This window comes from Plectropomus leopardus, chromosome 21 (assembly GCF_026936395.1).
Source record: "Plectropomus leopardus strain MGB_pleo_1.0 chromosome 21, ASM2693639v1, whole genome shotgun sequence".
NCBI classification, from domain to species: domain Eukaryota; kingdom Metazoa; phylum Chordata; class Actinopteri; order Perciformes; family Serranidae; genus Plectropomus; species Plectropomus leopardus.
In genome coordinates, this window is record NC_142196.1 from 9,197,608 (window position 1) to 9,217,613 (window position 20,006).

The 20,006-nt window shown below is 38.4% G+C and overlaps 1 protein-coding gene across 1 annotated transcript; it reads left to right on the forward strand.

Annotated features, from left to right (window-relative positions):
- The first annotated feature begins 1,829 nt into the window (after positions 1-1,829).
- Positions 1,830-13,368, forward strand: sh3glb1a (SH3-domain GRB2-like endophilin B1a). Its single transcript, XM_042510442.2, has 9 exons — positions 1,830-2,042; positions 2,492-2,633; positions 3,446-3,574; positions 4,060-4,193; positions 5,968-6,060; positions 9,180-9,269; positions 9,961-10,061; positions 10,661-10,895; positions 12,042-13,368. The coding sequence occupies exons 1-9, from the start codon at positions 1,980-1,982 to the stop codon at positions 12,147-12,149; spliced, it is 1,095 nt and encodes a 364-aa protein (XP_042366376.1). The 5' UTR covers positions 1,830-1,979; the 3' UTR covers positions 12,150-13,368.
- The last annotated feature ends 6,638 nt before the right edge of the window (positions 13,369-20,006 follow it).

Here is a 20,006-nt window from a genome sequence, read left to right on the forward strand (position 1 = left end):
GGCTCTGTCTGGCATAATTACATCCAGACCTGAAGAGTGGTTTTGTTTTTCCAAAATCTGCCAAAGTTCCTCAAGACTTTTTCTGAGAAAGAGGAGAGGGTTGCACAAGATATTATATTGTAGATCCCACAGCAAGTGATCTGCATGCAACATGGCGGTATAAAACAGACAATATTCTAAATGGGGATCTAAAGAACACCCTCCCTGTCCCCATAATTATAATAGCCTCACTTGCACATCAATTTGTCCTTTACTTTCATTAGAATTGCAGAGTTTGGAGTCCAGCCATGACTGCCGCTAATAAGAAAATGCATAACTTATGAGGACAGATGAGCGTCCCTCTCTCCTCCTCTGCATAGAAGTAATGCATAATGAAATTAAATCCTGTGATGTTCCTGTTTATGGTGGGAGGGAGCAGCATCCAGGCTAGTGGCCCCAATATGATTTTCAGGAAAAAATATTTATTGTTCTCATATATTTGATAGAGTGGTGGTTTTGTGTTTGGATCTCGTATGCTATGAATTGCATGATGAAAGGTTAATTAAAGGTTAATATTCAGACTTGTAGTAAAGGGTCAATGAGCACAGGCAAAGTGTGCGAGCTCCAAGGTTTAAGGCAGATGATAAATATGTATGGTATTTAACTGCTGCTGTAAGGTGCTTTATTTTATGTAGTTTGAATGTTTAATGAAACCGCAGCTGAGAGAACACCAGTTTGTATTTTCCTAAGAGGAATCATCCTACATGTGATTTTGAGTCTGTAGCCTATCAATGCAGGCAAGAAGTCCATCTATTCTCGACAAATAGAAGAAAAAGAAGATAAACCTACAAAGTGACATGCTGCTGCATGTAGGTTACACCAAGGCTGTTAAATCCTTTGAGACCTGAGCAATTTGACTTGTTTTCTTTTAAAAACATGGGAAAAAGACAATGAGTAACAAAAGAAGAAATAGCAATCAAACTACCTAAAAACCAGTTAAATAAGGTAAGTACACATACACACACACACACACACACATATATGTGCATATATATATATATATATATATATATATATAGATAGATAGATAGATAGATAGATCATTTTTTTAAATAATCCTCTTGCAACATGTGGAACATTTGTGTTGTTGTTGAAAGTTTAAATACTTGTGAAAGGTGTCTGAAAGCAGCACAAGAAAAGTGATGTTGTTCCAGGTTTCAAAAGGTTAAATGCCAAAAGAAGCAGAAGCAAGCAAAGTCGCCACAAGTACGAGCACCTGCCGTCACTGCGACCTTTTAACTTCCCTTTCAGTTTAACTTGTAAATATTATGTTAGTTGTAAAGATATGCCTACAAGGCACATGTGCATCAAAGTTGAAATTTATGGGTTTATTCACTTTTTACTAGAATTGCCAAATGTTTCTAGAATGTATAGCAAATGAAGTAAAAATAAAAAGGTAAAATAAATAATATTGTTGCCATATGCCTGCTGTATCTCTGTCCAGAAATGTCACATCTCAATTGTGCTGCTATTGTGGAGCATTTCGAACTTCTTGTTTCACTTCGCAATTTGATATTTCTGCAGGACATGAATGCTGCAAAATAGCAACCCCTGAGCAGAGCCTAACTTGTAGACCTAATAACCTCCAACATCCCCTAATAACACCAAATAGGCTTGCTTGTCGACCGACATGAAAAGCAAGACTTGTTATTATAAACTAAAACGTGTGCTGTGTAGTTTCACTTTATTGCTGTTCATTTCTTATTGTCACCTTCCCATGTTGTCGAATGCCAATGTGCGCATGCGCGACATTTTGTCCCAACTGTCAGAATCGGTTGGGGATGTGAACTATCTTGTCCGTATACTATCTTTGTCAGGATCAACAGCTGGGTGGAACTCCGACAAAAAAAGTTGCTTCAATGACATTTTCCATAGGGATGGCAGTTTGACTGTGAAACAAGCTAGCTTTTGTGTTAAGTGCTTATTTCCCCCCCGGTGCCATGGACTTTAACGTTAAGCGGTTAGCTGCAGACGCCGGTACTTTCCTAAGCCGCGCGGTACAAGTAAGTTTGACCGTCTAGTTTGTGGAAGTTGTTGCTAACCAACGTTAGCTCTTAGCAGTCAGTTAGCGTTAGCTCCTATGCTAAAAACCTAACGCTACCGTGGCTAAAGTAGTGTTGCTAAGTAGACCGTTATCAGAAAAATTATATATATCCTGCAAAGTAGGCTGATGTTAGCCTTAGGATGTGTTAAACAATAATGTTCCCACTCAGTATTATAGCCAACACTTTATAGTTGCTCAACATAACCATGAAAGCAGGCCTCGAAAACCATAAGAGAGCGCTATCAACATTAGCATGGCAGATAACGTATATTTTGTCCAGCTTGCTAATCTTAATTGGCATCATACTTATCCCTCATGACACTCGAGCCACTTTCTCTTAATATATTGTGTATCACTTTTAAGGCGATAGGTTATGTACACACTGTAATAGGATATTTTCTTTTTCAGTTTACAGAAGAGAAACTTGGCCAGGCTGAAAAGACAGAGTTGGATGCGCATTTGGAGAACCTTTTGGTCAGAGCTGAGAACACCAAGCAATGGACAGAAAGGATTATGAAGCAGACAGAAGTCTTACTACAGCCCAACCCAAGTAAGAGCATCAATGTGATGAACTTTATCAGACTGACAGACAAAATGCGGACATACTGGACCCCTTTTTAGAGCAATGTGGGACAGGTACCAACTTTATCTTGCTCTCTTGATGTGGAGAAAGTTACCAGATTCCATCCATAATTCTGTCAATTCAGTGTCACTCACTTTTAAGTGCATTTTGTTGATTTCATGACTGATGACATAACAGTCATTATATAATTTACCTGTAAATCGGTATTAGAAATCAAATATATTGTCCATAGTATCATATTAGTTGTGACAGTTGATACCTTGATTAGATGCGTTGAACAATAATAGCAGCTATGATTCAGGTAATGCTGCAATTCGGGATGTGTACCTGTTTGTCATTAAGAAGGCCACGGGTCACTCAAAAAATGCATAGCATCTCTGAGATGTTGTTTGACACACAGCAGTAGGTAGGGTGTCTGTGAAGTCTGTAAGCTCAGCTGTGCATCCTCCTCAGTTCACACTGTCATGTACAACCACAGCAGAGGCACAACAAACATGCACAGACCAGCTGCTGCTTACAGTCTTGTGTATCCATCTTGGATAATGTAAGCTGGATTTGTTCTACTTTTTTTAATGCATCCATAAAATGTACCACACGAGGGCTGACTGTGACTGTCCATCCATGTGATGTGTTAATAATTTCTTCATGACTGTCAATATGAAAGCTTCTTTTTTAGTTAACAAATGTAATGCAGGCTGTCCGTAAGTTGCTGCCTGAGTTTGGCTCCCTCACTGTAGTCTTATGACTTTGTAATTAAGTTTTCTTGTTGCAATCTGCAGATGTCCGGCTAGAGGAATTTGTGTACGAGAAACTGGAGAAAAAAGCCCCAACGCGAATGAACAACCATGAGCTCCTGGGCCAGTCCATGATTGAGTCAGGGAGTGAATTTGGTCCTGGCACTGCCTATGGTGAGTGATACAGTGAGCTGCCCAACACACTGGGACTTAAATGAACATTTAACCTCCTGCTGTATTCTGCTAAAGAGTGCCTGTGGCTCAGACAAGTGTTGTTTTTGGAGTTTCTTTAGCTGATTCTTGAAGCTGGTTGACAAACACAATCCTCCCCTGTGATTGTGCTTAATTCAAAGAATATAAAATGGTTGAAAAGCCTCTTAGTATCTTGCTGCTAAGGTTTAGTGTTTGGGCTTTGAGTAAAGGCTATTTGACATTTTCTGGTGAACATATGAACATCACTCCTCTGCTATAATGTTAAACACCAGCTTCATCCCTAGCCTTGGCTTCTTGCAGCCTCCTTCAACAACAGCACTTTGTACATATCCACAGGTCTCTGTTTCCTCGCAAGGCGGAAGTCTTTAGTTGACACTGTGGTGCCACATTGTACATTCTCCTGTCCAGTATTAGTGAAGTTGTGTTTGTGCTGCTGACCATTACAGGAAATGCTCTGATAAAATGTGGGGAGACAGAGAAGCAGATCGGCGGGGCAGAGAGGGAGTTAATCCAAAGTGTTGCCATCAACTTCCTGACACCTTTCAGAAACTTTCTAGAGGGCGACTTCAAAACCATCCTGGTGAGTTGGACTTTCTGGCTACAGGTCATCTATCTCTTTCACTCTTCACAGACTCTCAGCACTGGTGAGTGACTGTAAATCAGCGATTCTCAATTTCATACTGCAGGCCAAATCTTGCCAGTTGATTCACTCTGGCTTTTTTTTGTATATTAAATGTAAATAAGGTGCCAGATTGCATTAAAAAAGTGTTTGGGGAGGACCTCCTGCTTCCCTGAGAGGTCTGGGCTAGTCCCTTGAATGTCCTCCTGGAAAAAGCCTTTGCATACACCTGACCTGTGCTAGCCTGCTTTATCTGGATTTACCTTGTTTATTCATTTTATTTAATAAATATTATTAATATCTGTATATTAATTGGCCTTCTGTCATTTTGCTAAAGCAGCCTCCAGGTCAAACAAGTTGAGTATCCATGCTTGTCATTACAATCATCACTGTGGAGCGTAGTTGAGTAAAGTCTTTATGACTGTCACTTTCTTTTGCAGCCAAGTTAGTCAAAAATACATTTCATTGTAGAATGTCAAAAGTTTCAAATTGTGTTGTGAAGTAAAACGTTACCAAAAGGCAAAATAGGTACAACTCTGGTATCTATTTGACAAAAATATAGAAACTGGCCCAGACAATACTACTGATAGAATTTCCTTCAAGATGTGAGACATAAAACTTGTACTTGTAAGTAGGGTAATATGATGCCCTCTGTGAGTCTGAGGACATGATAATCATCATTGTTTTCTTTGATTTGGCTGTGTAATCAGACCCATTTCAAGCTTAAGTTTCACTTAATGCAAACATAACTATTCCCGTCTCTCAGAATTTTCTCTGGCTGACAGTTGCAATGCTTTCATAGAACAGCTGCTACTGCAAGATGGCCTACTTAAAGATGTGGAGATTTAGACACAAGACATGTTTAAATATTGCAGGGAGGAATGGTTAAAAAGAAGAAATGTAAAAAGTGAAGTGGTGAGATGAGGAAATATATTTCAGATATTCAGGACCCAGTTGTTTAGAAGTAATCTGATTAGATTTTGCTTCTCGGATTGGATCAAATGTTGAAAACAGGTTTTTCAAAAGAAAAAAGGGATTCAGAAATCAGGTCACGTAATCCAGTTTTGGTTTTGATGTGGATCAGACCTTCAGTATATGTTGTTAAAAATGTTTTTAGTAAGAGTGGGATACCACTGATTCATAAAATCAGGATCATCCTGATCCCAGCAGAGGGGTGGATTCAGGTTGGATTTCAGAAACAAAATGTGACAAAAAGTTTATGTTGGATAAATTAGACATTAGGCCATTGATGTCCAACTTTTTTTTTTTTTTAATTTTAACCTTAATTTATCACTTTATATTAATCAAAATAACCCAGTCAAAAGTAGTTCAATCACCATGCTGTTTTCTCTCTCTTTCAATAAAAACACTTCATGTGACTCCACTGTTCTACCTGTTGTTCTTGACACAGCTATTATGCTACTCTGTGCTATGTAGTTGCATTTAGAGCATGATTATGGTCGTCTTTATTGACAGTGTGCACCTGTTTAAAAAAGAGTATGATACTGATGTAATTTGTTCCATTAGACTTTTAATCAATTGCCTCCAAATGGCCTGCACATTAGACATGCCGTTATACTAAGCAGCATGATTGTTCATTCTCCATCTACCGTAAAGTGAGTGATGACAGCAAATGCACACCACCGATCTCATATGCAAAACAAATAGTGACAGTACGTGATGCACGAACGGGAGAGTTCCATTTTTTGAGAGTTTGATTGTGTTTTGTGTGCAGAAAGAAAGGAAGTTGCTGCAGGTCAAACGTTTGGATTTGGATGCAGCCAAAACCAGGCTAAAGAAAGCCAGGATGACTGATGCCAGAGCTGCAGTAAGTACACACACACACACACACACACACACACACACACATCATTGTCAGTGAAGGGCTTCATTGTTTTTGCATCAAGATTTCTTTAGGTCATTCTAATGCTGATTAATGAATAGTGAGTGAATTCTTCTTTTCTAAAATCATTAGCCAATTTCCTTTGAGAGGAAGAAAAGCTGTCTGGGCGTATACCACTGTCCTTCTGTCTGAAATCACTAGTCATGACTGCCACACCAAGTTACACAACATGAAGCTGATCATTTTATCTCTTGTGACTTGCATACGGTCACATGAGCAGCTATGGGAAGTTTATGCTTCCCTTTTTCTGGACAGCCTTTTTTCTTGCTGTGGTGTCTCCTTTTTCTTCTAACATCTGGGTTGAATTTCTCTTTTTCTTTGTCGTACCAGGGCTCCACACTACATTTATTGTTAGGGGCATTAGAGCTCTCAAATAAACAAAAGTAGTGGGTCAGACAAAACTTAGGCACACAGTTATTTTCTAAAAGAAATAACAATGCATCTCTTGTCTTTGATTGTTAACACTTAACATACAGACACAAGAGAACTTGGAGAGTTAACTTGGAGATTACTAAAGAATTTTAAAACTTAAGATGTACTTGGGACCCATCAAGACAGCTGGTAAAATATGCAGGTGGCTGCTAGTTTTGCTTCACTTACCAGACAAAAAAACAATGGTAATCTATTGATTGGCTGCTGGATTTTGGAAACCACCAGCCACACTAGCAGGTGTACAAAAAGTTCATTACAACACTGCTGGGTTTTGCAAGCAAGAGCAAATGCTTTTACTATGGAGCCCCACGTACGTGTCTTTATGCACAGTTGTCTTCCTGTGTCTGACGTCAAAGCTGTACATTGTCTTTCATGGCTCTACCAGGCAAGACTGACTTCCAGTTAACAATGTCTGAAGATGATATCTCTAATGGCCTCAGTATTTATCAACTGAACCAAGACTTGGCCAAATGTTTTTGGAAAAATATAACCCCTGTCATGCATCAAGAGTGGAACACAATGGATGTGTCAGCAATAAAAGAGATGAGACAAATGCTCAACTAAGATGCTGATATTTTACAACTACTGGACGCAGTATCTGTAATCAGTGTGATGTAATTTTAGGGGCGTGAGTGGACATAAAAAATGCTGGGCAGTATCCCAACAAAGCTATTTGGCTGCAGAGCATCTTGAGTAAATGAGTGGCTTTTGAACACAATTTTCCAAAAATGCATCAAGAAACATGCTGAGACTTGGTGAACTTAATCTCCATCCCTCTTCACAAAACTATTATTTTATTCCCCTCTGCGAATTCCAAGCCAAGTTCTCCCTGCGGCTTGTCAGCATGCTCATTTAATGTAGCTTTTCTGAACAGCAGGTTTGTCTAATGGTGTGTTTAATCCATACAAACAAACTTGTCCTGTCAACAATATCTGCATGAACTTGTTTACTCATGAAGAACATGGTGTCACGTAAAAACAGGAGGTGTAAATAGTAGTTTCAGCTGGTTAACGGCAGCACCAGCTCTTCTTTTAATCTGTGTTGACAAATGGTACTCGGTGTCACACAGATCACACAGGGAGCCTGAGGTGCTTTGGTTGTGTGAAAGCTAAGGGATGAGAAATATCCCAGTGCTGCCGTCTACAGAGTGTGGTTTTGTTAAAGCATGCTCATTTCTCACCCTCACACCCTCTCACACACACACACACACACACACACACACAGTGTAAGGATGTGTTGGCTGTGGCTGTGCAGCAGCTGTAGCTCTAACTACTGTGTCACTGTTTTCACAAACGCAAAGCAGCAGATGTGAGCAGAGGAAGTGACAGAGGTGAGTGGAATGTTGGAGCCATCTTTGAATTGAACACACACACACACACACACACACACACACACACACACACACACACACACACACACACACACACACACACACACACACACACACACACACACACACACCAAACCCCCAGCCTGTCAACAGCTGCCGTCTGTTCCTCTCCCTATCTCCTCCGTGACACATACTGTCGTACCTCATGGAAAACCTTGAATCCTTGTTGTGGACAAGACCCAAACATGTTCTCTCCGTGGCTCTAATGTAAGCTGTGGAGAGGTCAGGACAGTAAGACCATTGTCCCTGTCTGTCTCAGCTCTGGACCATATGTTTGTTGGACTTTTTAGCAAGTCTCAACAAGCCATTGTTTAACAGGTCTCATGTTGAATCTTTTGGCTCAGTATGAGGAAAGGGAAACATTTCCCTCAGGACATTTCCCTCATGGTGTCCTTTTCCTGGTCTTTTCTTGATGTGCCTGTGACTTCCCTCTTCACTCTTAACCAACTGCACATGTATGGATTTTGGCATCATCTTTATGTTGGGGTTCATTTTCAATGTTTAATGCCTTTTTGGAGACAAATCAGTATTGACACTGAGTTTAAATAAATTTGATTATTTTGTGCCAGAGAGTTTTAACAACTGTATTTTAATTTGTAACAGTAAGCTTCACACCAGTAGACACAATTATTTTATTGAAACACAGATGCATGTCAGAGGCAGGCCCCCTTTTCAGAAGAGAGGATATCAGCAAACTAATTTGTTAATTCATTCACACGTATGTTTTAAACCAGTGGTTCCCAAGTGGTCCAGGCACAGGGTCCATATTTCTCCATAGTCATTAGTTCAAGTACCATACATTCACTGTATTACCACATATATAATTTTATTCAGTGAAATGTAACGTGTAGAACACAAATAAATAAAACATAGTAACTTCAAGAGTAACTTCAAAATGGCACTTCAAAATAAAAGTTTTGTGCTGGAAATTTCCTTTACTTCAAATAAAGTGTGTTTTTTTACAAACTTGACACATTCCTGAGTCACTTTCAGTCCATTCAGAATGGACCTGTGACCCTCTTTTGGACCACGACCCACCAGTCGGAAACCACTGTTTTAAACCATATGTCCTTTGGTATTTAAAGCACTCTGATTACAGCCATAAATCAGTAAAAACTGGATTTGATTTTTGGTTTCTTGGATCATCATTATTTCTCTAAAGCAGGCACAAGTGTATGATAGTGTTGCTCTGTAAAAATCTGTTTTTGGTCTTCATGTATAGGCAGAGCAGGAGCTGAGGATGACCCAGAGTGAGTTTGACCGGCAGGCAGAGATCACCCGACTGCTGCTGGAAGGAGTCAGCAGCACTCATGTATGTAGCCCAGCGCAGCCCGGCACACCCTGCATGCTCACACACAGTTGTTAAAGGCTTTTCCTCTCTCAGGCTTCCACTTTAATTATCATTCAACCATTAAACAAGTAACATTAAGGGGTGGTACTGTAGTGCTGCCGGTCTTCGCTAGCAAAGACTTCTGGTGTTTGAAGTGGGAAGAGCTACTATTTAGGATAACAAGAGGTTTGTTACAGAAAGATGTGTATGTCTAAAGGGACAGTTCACTCCCCAAATCAAAAATCCTCTTACCTGTAGTATTATTTATCAATCTGTATTGCTTTGTGTGCATCGACTGCTAGCTCACTTAGCACTAAGCTAGATAACATTACAGCTCAGCCAAGGAGGACAGCATTAATGTTTACATCTCGCACTGTCATAAGCACGAGCCTCTCGTTCATGTGAAGATGCACGCTTCCTTCTGCACCGTGTTACGATTAGTGGGGGCAGTTCAGTAGAAAGAAAATAGTTCCTACATCAAACTGCCTACAACAAGGTCTGGGGATTACCTTGAATAAGCAGGCCATGATTTCTGGAAAGAGACTTTGCTGTTAAGTTTTTCAGATGTATTTTTTTTTACTAGAAACTTTACAATAACACATGGAAAGTTTGATTAAAAAAACAATGGCGCTTGTAGTATTATTCACTTACATCTCTTCTTGTGCATCACTAGGCACACCACCTACGCTGTTTGAATGACTTCGTGGAGGCTCAGACTACTTACTACGCACAGTGTTACCAGTACATGGTGGACCTCCAAAAGCAGTTGGGCAGGTGAAATACCACAGTCGCCTTTCATTCCTTTTGTCCTGAATAGCTCCATTCATCTAGCTCAGTTTTATCTCTGGTGTCATTCTGCATTATGTGGCTTTTCATTTTCCAGGCAGTTCACAAAACAGGTAAGGTCACATGTCAGCTCCACTGGAGCAGCAAGGGAGATAATAGATAAGTGCAGCACTTATCTCAATATTTTCACAATCTGTGTTACTCATACAGAAGTACCAATATTTTTATGCTCTTACTGCACAGAGCCGACCGTCCGTGCTCTGCTAATTTTCTCTCTGAATGGGTCAAACTGTACTTTCAGAGCACTGATGATGAGTGTTCTTCTCATGCTTTGTGTGATAAAATCAAACCGGTGCAAGTTCATGCAGGGCGGCGAGAACTTTGCACTTTTTAGCAGAAAGATGAAAAATACTTCATCAGGGACGAGGTCACACAAGTCATCTCTGTCTAATTCATACGGGGAGAGAGAGCAAAAAGAGTTGCACTGTTTCCGTGAGGAACATGTTAAACACCCAGCTGTGCTTCAGGGTAGCACTGCAGTCTGCAGTTACCAGTGTTTATTCCCTCCACCCCCTTCCTCCCGCCAGTTTCCCCTCGTCATTCTCCAACAACAACCAATCGTCAGTGTCGGGCGGGGCCAGCATCTCGGTGCCCACCATCCCGGTGTCTGCCTCCCTGCCTAGTGTGTCTGCAGGCCGCGACAGCTCAACAGCATCGGGCGGATTCAATGAATTGCGAAGCTCCAACGGCAGCCGCAAAGCCCGAGTGCTTTACGACTACGACGCTGCCAGCAGCAGCGAGCTTTCCCTGCTGGCTGATGAGGTGAGCATGAAATAATCATTAGCAGAGGGGGCAACCATCCCAAATTTATGGGTGACTTCAGTATTGCTTTATGTTTTTACTTCAATTTTTCAACATATTTATCCATATTGATCAAGCTAATTTGTTATTTCCATTTTTTATGTCTAATTGTAGTTTGTTTTTAATCTTTTTTTAAGATACAGAATTTACATTTTAACGTAACCCTGAAACGTCTTGCCCAGCTGCTTGGTTGAGCATATTTTAGGTCACTATATTTTAATTAAAAATGTGTTTAGTTTAACTCAACCTGATTAAGAAATTGCTACCATTCAGTTTAGCTTTGTATGCTAAAAATCCATTTACATAGGTAGGAAGATGTTTTTGACATGCTGTTGTTTCAGAGGTCTTAATAAACTGATTTGTGTGGCTTTATGAAAAAAATCAAATAAAAGTCTACTTTTTTTTTAAAAAAACACACTAACAAATGGTTGATTTAGCTCTCCATGGTAAAGGTAGTGAAGCTAAGCTAATGAAATGAAAATTGGCCATTTGCTAAGAAAAAAAACTCATTCATTGTTATTAAATGATTAATTTAGTCTTATCCATTTTGTATATGATGAAAACATTTTCATAATTTTTTTAAGGAAAAATTTAACTGTTTGATGGAGGCCTTTATTAAAAAAAATTGGGTATGTTAAAAAAAATAAACATTGATTTCTGTTATTATAGCCCCAAGTACATAAATTATGCAAAGATTTTTTTTTCTATTAACTTTTTTCTTGATGAGCACTTAAAAGGGTCAAAAAGGAAGCCTAGTTTAAAGTCAAAGTGTGGTAGAGCAGTTCATGTACAGTAGTGGAACATGAGCCACTCCCTTTCCTGGAAAAGCACTAAACTGTCCATTACAAGCCTGTGGTTGACTAACAATGAACCAGCATTACCTCATTCATTCTAATACTCACTTTCAACAACATTTTCCAGTCTGCCACTGGGTTATGTGAGCCAGCTGTGTGGCCTGGATAGACTTTCTAACCAAGCATTACTTAATTTTGGTGTCTTTGACGAGTGGAAAAACACTGTAAAATTGTAAACTTCTGCTATGCAAGTGATTTTAAATAGAAACTGAGATTTGATGAGGTAATACAATATGTGTCCCTGTCTTTGCAGGTGATCACAGTCAGCAGCGTCCCAGGCATGGATTCAGACTGGCTGATGGGTGAGCGTGGCAGCCAGAAAGGCAAAGTGCCAATCACTTACCTGGAGCTACTTAACTGAGACCCACAAACTACCCCCTCCTCTCTTCCAGCCCTCTGTAACCAGCTGTGATCTCATATTTATATTGTGTTGCAGGGACAGGCCTCACTTTCTCTTCCATTCAGTCCTTTTAGTATGAGTTTTCTATGAAAAGGAGTCTCAGTTTTCGCAGACTCGAGCTGGAATTAATACGTTTTGAGTGGAAGGAAATGGACCCCAATCCCTGATGTGTATGCAACCGCAGTACATTTCTAAAAAAAAAAAAAAAAAAAATCTGCTTCCATGCCTTTGTGTTTGATGCCATGCAATCTGCAATTTGTGCCAGAACATCTCCCAAACTTTTTTTTTTAAATTGTTTTTGTTTACAGTATATATCTCAGATGGTGAACTAAATGCTTTTAATGTGAGGGTTTTATTTCTCTTCCCTCCCTGTTTTCTCAAGTAGTGATACAGTAGACATGTTTTTTTTTTTAAAAAATGCACTTGTTTGAAGTGCAGAGTGATGCTGATTATTATTAAGTCTTATTTTATAATTCCTAATTTTATGGAGCTGTTATGGTTACCCAAAATATAAAGGTTTTTTTTAACAGTATCATAAGTATTGCACATCAGTTTTTTTCACCTGCGCGACGAATTAAACACATTGCTCCAGTGCGTTGGATTGATGAGCGACGCAGAATAAGTGAAGTTGTAACCTTCAGATAACAGAGCAGTTAAAAGTCATTAAGTGCCTATCAAAGTGAATCCGCCTTTCTAAAACCGTTTGCCTTTCTTGCAGCTACACCAGCAGTATTGAGACAATTCAGTCTCTTCTCTAAGTATTGAACCCTAATACTTCTATTGAAGTTATTGAAAATTGGAAACCAGCATTTCCACATTTCTCTTGGAATTTCATTAGCCAGAAGACAGCTGTCATCTCTGATTAAATTATTAATTTGTATATTGTTCATGAATACAAAATTTGTGATATTTCTATCCTCTCAAGTCTTGGTTGACTTGGTGTTTACTTTGAAGAAAATGCCTTAAAGTAAAAACATATACTTTTTTTTTTTTATTTTACATTACTAACATAATTTTCCCCTAATCCTGCATTTCAACTCCACATTGAAAAAAAAATGTTACATCCTGGGAGATTAAAGTATATCACATGACTGCTTTTTGTTTTGTGTGTAACGGACGAGATAGCATAAAACTGTAAAATGAATATACAATATGATACATTAAAATAAGGAAAATATCACTTGTGTGTTTTGAGATTTAATTTTATTATGTGACTGCAAACTGTCAGTAGTTACGATTGAACATCCCGCTCAACCTTTGAGCACATTTTGAGTCTAATTGAAAATGTGTTGAATTTAACCTGATTGAGCTGTCCCTACTATTCGATTTAGGTATGTCATGCGAAAAATAATCCACTAGATGTCGCTGTGTCTAAATAGTAAGGCTCTTCATTTCTCCTCCTAAACGAAGTTGTCCTCTAGACAAGAGTGCTCTGCGGTGAGATTTTCAACATGCAATACTTTCAGAGGTCTTACAGAACACATTTATTTAACATTATACAAAAATAAAAATCTAATACGGTTCAATTAATTTTTCAACACATGCGCTACCAAACAACTGAATTGGCCTTTTGTTGTAAATGCAGTGATGCTAAGCTAATACATTTATAATTTTTATGAAATAAAAAAGAATGAATATTCACTGTTTTTAATGCCACAATGGTATTTCATTCATATTTTTTATGAAAAATATATTGGTAATACTTTTTACCATTTCTAACATGTTTCCAAAGCACTGTAATGGTAAAGTCTAGAATACATTAGTGGAAATAATATTATTACTAGTAACATTCCTATTTCCGTGGTCAAAAATTGATATGAATGTTGGTATACCAACACATTACTATCATTTGTACTAGTACATGATTTGTCATTTTAAATTTTGTCTGTTGTAGTACTATTATGATGAGACATCTCAATTATTTGGTAGAGGCCTCTATTTTAAAAAAGCAAACATGTTTGTTATTATTGCCCCAAAGAAATAAAGAATGCAAAAACAAAAACAAAAAAGCCCTTTACAATGTTTTTTGTTTTGTTTTGTTTTGTTTTGTTTTGTTTTGTTTTGTTTTTAGTGAGGATACGTTAAGGGGCCAAAAGAGGAATTCACAGCTGGCTTCAATGTTGACTTGCTGTGATTCTTTAAGGCACCACTGGAGGGCAGTACAGTCGTCATTATCATTTTGTGTGCTGTGAAATGTAACTGGCTGCACTGTTGGCACATACAATCGAAGTCATGTTTTGACCATGTCTTTAGGCAGAATCATATGTGACTGAGACACACTACTGAGCGGGAGAAATTTAGTCTTTCTCATAAAAGTTAATGTCCATTGGCTGTGGAAGAAGTACTAAGATTTTGTACTTCAGTAAAAGGAGAATTACATCTGTATAAATGTACTCCGTTTCAAGTAAAAGTCCTGCATTCAAAAGCTGACTTGAGTGGAAATACAAAAGCATTCACATCACAGTGTATTTAAAGTAGACGTTAAAGACAGTGGCACATGTCAAAATAATACAAATATTATTATTATTATTATCATGAGAAGTTGTAGTAGTAGTTGTAGTAGTAGTAGTAGTAGTGATGCATTCATGTGTAAGGATCACTAATGTGAAGCTGGTAGAGTTGGAGCTAATTTAACTACTTGATATACTGCTGGAGAGATTCATCTTTAATAACAATAATAATAATAATAATACATCACAATTTATAAGTTGCTCTATATTTTGTATAAATACTCTGAATCTGCAAACTAACTAGTATCTAGTAATAATAATAATAACTTTATTTATATGTATATACCTATTTTTATAGAATATTTTCCTCTAAATTATAGTAGAGAAGACATATTAAGGAGCATACATTGGAAATGACATACATAGTGTACATTTTAAAAAAGAAGTCAAACTATTTTTAGTAGTTCACTTGCTGTGTCAAACCTTCACAAATGTACTGTAGCTCTGCTAAAAAGTTCAAAAAGACCATGTTTTGTTTTCAACACTGATAGTGTTGCCACATACTGGTGTGACCATAGACTGTGTAAAAGGGTGTGACACAATTCCTGTGAAAGAGGTCAAGTAAGTTTAAAAACAGAAAGACTTTAACTGAAGTATTTTTTTTTTAAAATATGGATTTATTTATGAATTAAAGCTTATTCTTCTAAGGATTTGTTTTATGTTTGTGGACAAATCCTTTTTCTTTTTTCACCTATGAACAACTTTATTTTAATGCAAATACTGAAACATGTTTTTGTTAGAGGATATGGTGATCTCGGGCAAAGACTATATTCTCTCTACCCTGGTGTTATTTTGGGCTCTCTCCTGACCCTTTCCCCAGTGGCTTCCACAACTCCCAGTTGAGCTTCATCCTGTTCTGCAAGCAGCTGTTAACCAAAATATAAAAAAATACAAATTCCCAGAAGATGACACGAAACGCTGACCCAGTTTAATAGAATATCTTCATTTGAAAAAGATTCAAAGGGCACCACTATACTAGCCTTACTCAACCTCACTAATGATAGCTCCTCTCTAACCATTGCTTCATGAAATTAACTTGTAAAACCTCGTGTCACTCTTATCATTAGTTTAATTTTGCGGCAGCTGCACAATTAACTGTTATTGAACGCTTCCTGAATAATAAGTCCAGTGCAAAGAGCCTCATCCTTCCTTGTTTTAAGAGCAGGAAGGGTTAAGAGGAAGTGGAGTTTTGCAAACTGCCTGTTGACTTCCTGTACATCAGCTTGCATGGGACAATATTTTCTTTTTCCAGCACGCGCCCACCAACGTCAGACACCACCAACCTTTAATTTTAGAAGTCTGTTACCTTTTACCAAAAGAGCTGTTTAATGTGTGTAATAGTCACCTAAAGGCCCAACAGAATGAATCCTAAAGTGTTAGAATAAACATTTTTTATACAAATGGACACTAAGCTAATATATAAAGTAAAAGCTGATAAATCATATATTTGAGGCTTTGAGGCTAGATTGGTCGACCTAAAACCTCAGCTGTGTGCAAACTTTTCAGTTATACAGTTTCAATACCCGACTTTTTTTTAATCTTTCACATCTTTATCTCTAAAAATAACCCTACCCCGTTAGATAAAGTAACCGTTCACAGATCAGATGAGTGATCCTGAAAAAAATACTTCCTCTCTCATCAGTCCTTATTTTCTTTCATGTGTGGCACAGAAAATACTAGTTGACATCTGCCACTTTAGGCTTCCTTAAAATTCACTTGGTGTGCAGAGGAAAAAAAGCTAAATATCAGTGTTTGCAATGTATCTTCAGCTCTCTTTATTCCTTGAAAAAGGTTTTTATGTCGCAACTACAGAGGATGCTGATACAAAATGCTTATCTGTAAACAACTTCACATCAGGCAGTTCCTCGTTCCTTTTGACAGCTTCAGAGAAATTGTGGAGTCTGTTGAAATGAGTTTGCTCGGGTGCAAAAGCAAGTTGACATCAGGACAGTCAGAGCAGGGTGACGAAGCAATGTGAGGAGATAAACTGCTACTTATCTCATGTGCGTGCTGAAGAGACTGCTTCACACTGTAAATGGGTAACTGGTAGCCACCAGATTCACTGTCAAACATTTTGTCAAGAGGGCTGTGTAGATTTGTTAGCCATGCTAGCAGCTAAGCTCTATGGATGGCAGTGTTGGTTGGTTGATTTTTACTCAAGTACCTGATATTCCCATCAGCCTCAGCTGCAATTTGTGTGCAGTATTTTAGCAAATGTTAGCATGCTGACATGCTACACTAAGGTGGTTAAAAAACATATGAGCTGCTCAGCATCAACATAAGCATGTTAGCATTTAGCAGTGGTGGACTCAAGCTGTCTCGGGGGCAGGGGTGAAAAAGTATAATGGGCATCCGCTACATGTTGTGGGACACCAGTGCCCAGAAAGTTTTCTGACATAGGGCAGCCTATGCAGTGATTAGCACTGCATTGCATTTTTTTTAATTTTAAGGCCACATGAAAACAATGATTCCCAGCAAGTCGGTCGCGGTCCAAATGTAGGTCACGGGTCCACTCTGAATGGTCTGCAACTGACTTATGACACTGTCAAGTTTGTAGAAAACACAATTTATTTTGGGATTTGAGATTTTATTTTGAAGTGACGTTCCTGTATTTTTTGCATTTTTATATATTTTTGTGTTCTAAGTGAACATGTTGTTCGTTAAAATTGAATATGTGGTCATTTATCTCATTTGTGGACCTTGAACTAATGACTAAGGAGAGATCTGAACCCCTTTGCTGGACCAGTTGGGAACATCGGTGCTACAGGGCACTTAATGATGTCAGAACTACCAGAAGAGCATCTAAGAGGGCTTTTTCACTGCTTTTATTATTTTTTAATTTTTTTTTGCCAAACATAGGGGCACCTAGCGGGGAAGGCCCCTTCAGTAAATAACTTCAGGTTGCTTAAGTAATTATATTGTATGATAAAGTGGGTAAGATTAGATAACTTCTTCGTGCTTCTTTTTAAACTTTTGTTGATTTCTTTATCAGTGTTAATTTTGTCAAAATCTCTTATTTCGTGACTGAACTGTAACATCAATGGGTGTGAAAAAAAAAATGTGACACAGCCTCTGTTTATTATGCCCTGCCGAGTAAAGACGGGATAAAATAGTTGGCGTTGTTTGACCGGACAACCTGACTTAGATCACAGTCATCAGCCGATCACTTACAGTAAATATCTGTTCCTTGTAGAAGATAATTTATGATTTCTTACGAGTCAAAAACAGTCATTTGGTGAACATTTCACATAATTCAGTAATGACTTCAGGTCCAGGTAAAAGACATAATGTTTAAATGGGAGTTTGACTGAGAAATATGTCATAAGATATCGTAGCAAACCCTAATATCAGTAATGTAAACTAGTAGTAATATTTTAAAAACAAAAACTTCCATTAGTAGGTGTGAAAGAAATATAGTAAATGTCAGTGGGCTTCAAGAGAGTTATAGTGTCTGAACTTTTCACAGGTATATGTACTTATACCATAAACAAAATAGTCCCATACACTGTATGGTAATTTCCAAGTACAAGGTTGGAGGCATAATCAACACTAGAATTAGTTGTCTTGGCACCTGTTCAGTGCAATCAGGAACACGTTTACAGTCACCCTGACCACTTCTGGTAAAATGTATCCGGATATGCCATATCTAGATTGTACAGAGATCTAGCTCAGAATTACCACAGTGCACACCCGCTGACAGAGTGCAAACTCAAAAGAATCTTATTTGACCACTTTTAACATCAAATTTCACTTCTCTGTTCATGTTTAGATTTATCTGTGAGAAACTGTGACCACTATTTGAAAGAAGAAAAAAAAGGTTGACATAGCAGCAACGCTTGTGGTGTATATTTGGAAACTCACTTCAAGAACGGACCCCATAACCACAGCTGGGCTGTTTTGCAAAGACAAATGCACTGTATCAATGAGTTTGGCCGCCATGTTGTGTGAATGCCCTATAGTTGTCTTCTAACTTTTGACCTAATATAGCTGAGTAATCAAATAAAATTCCTCTTGGTCAACAATCTGTGGCCAGTTGCAAAGTGCCTTCCGCAAATGATGATTTCTTGACGACAAGTCTTTCTCAATTCCTTCCCCATGTCATCAGACTCAAAGGCCATTTTGTCAGAACAGTAGCAGCATTTTATTACCATAGGTCAACTTTTTGCCTCCAGTAAGTTACTCAGATGTCTTTATTTTGTGTCGCCGGCTGTAGATTTCCTGTTAGAAACTGAAAACCTCAATTTGCACCACTAAGCTCAATATTTGCTGGCACTTTTGCTTCAAATTAAGCTTACACTGGTTTCAAATTGCAGATCAAAATGAATCCAGCAGTGTAGGATGTGTGATTGTTCACACTACTTGTTCCTAAATTAATGGTGATTAAAGATATATAACAGAAACCTTGTAGTCACAAGCCTGTTCATCTACCTGCAGTCAAATACTGCACTGAGTTGAGTCCATGTATGCTTCAAACTAATTCTCCCTGCTCTGCAGACTAGCATTAAAAAACATGTCACGTCTGACTGTCTGACAGATAACTTTATGTCATAAAAGATATGTAAAAATTATGGTGTTTCTAGGCTTTGACACAGCTTTGCTCCGCTTTCTCTTTTTATGTTCCAACCACCATGACCCTGAGCATCACCACAGCGGTATTCTGGTTACTTTATGGTTAGGTCTCCAGCACTCTGCACAGCTACACACTGATCTACCAGCCTTCCCACTCCTTAACAAATACCCACATTCACACAAAAGTAGAGAAATCAGTTGCCTTTTCCCTCTGTGCCATACAGCGCTGTTGCTATATAATGTTTATAATGATATCTGTAAACATTTGCTTTAACTTGATGTTTTTTCGCTTCATTGCGGCCAAGTGCATAGCAAAATCAATAAGCAAGTATTAACAGATTGGTTCCTTGAGAGTAGTGATACAATGAAATTTTATGTCTATATTGTATCTGTGTCTCACTGATGGTAAGGAAACCTCAAAGCCCTCCTCTTTGAGATACAGAACTGGGCAGTTGCTGCACATCTTAGCAAAACAGGAAATTTCATGTTTCCTCTGCTGCTTATAGCAACAGCTTGCATCGAACTACTTCTGCATATGTTCTCTCTCACACACACACACAAACACACACACAAACACACGCACATGCACAAGTCCCACAGGAACATAGCCACATTTTTGCATCAGGGTATCAGGATTATTGTTTGGTTTTGAACCACACTTGAACAGCACAGCACTGTGAAAAAGTGAATACCCCGTTGCTTCAATACTTAAAATTGTCCCTTCATCATTGTAAACACA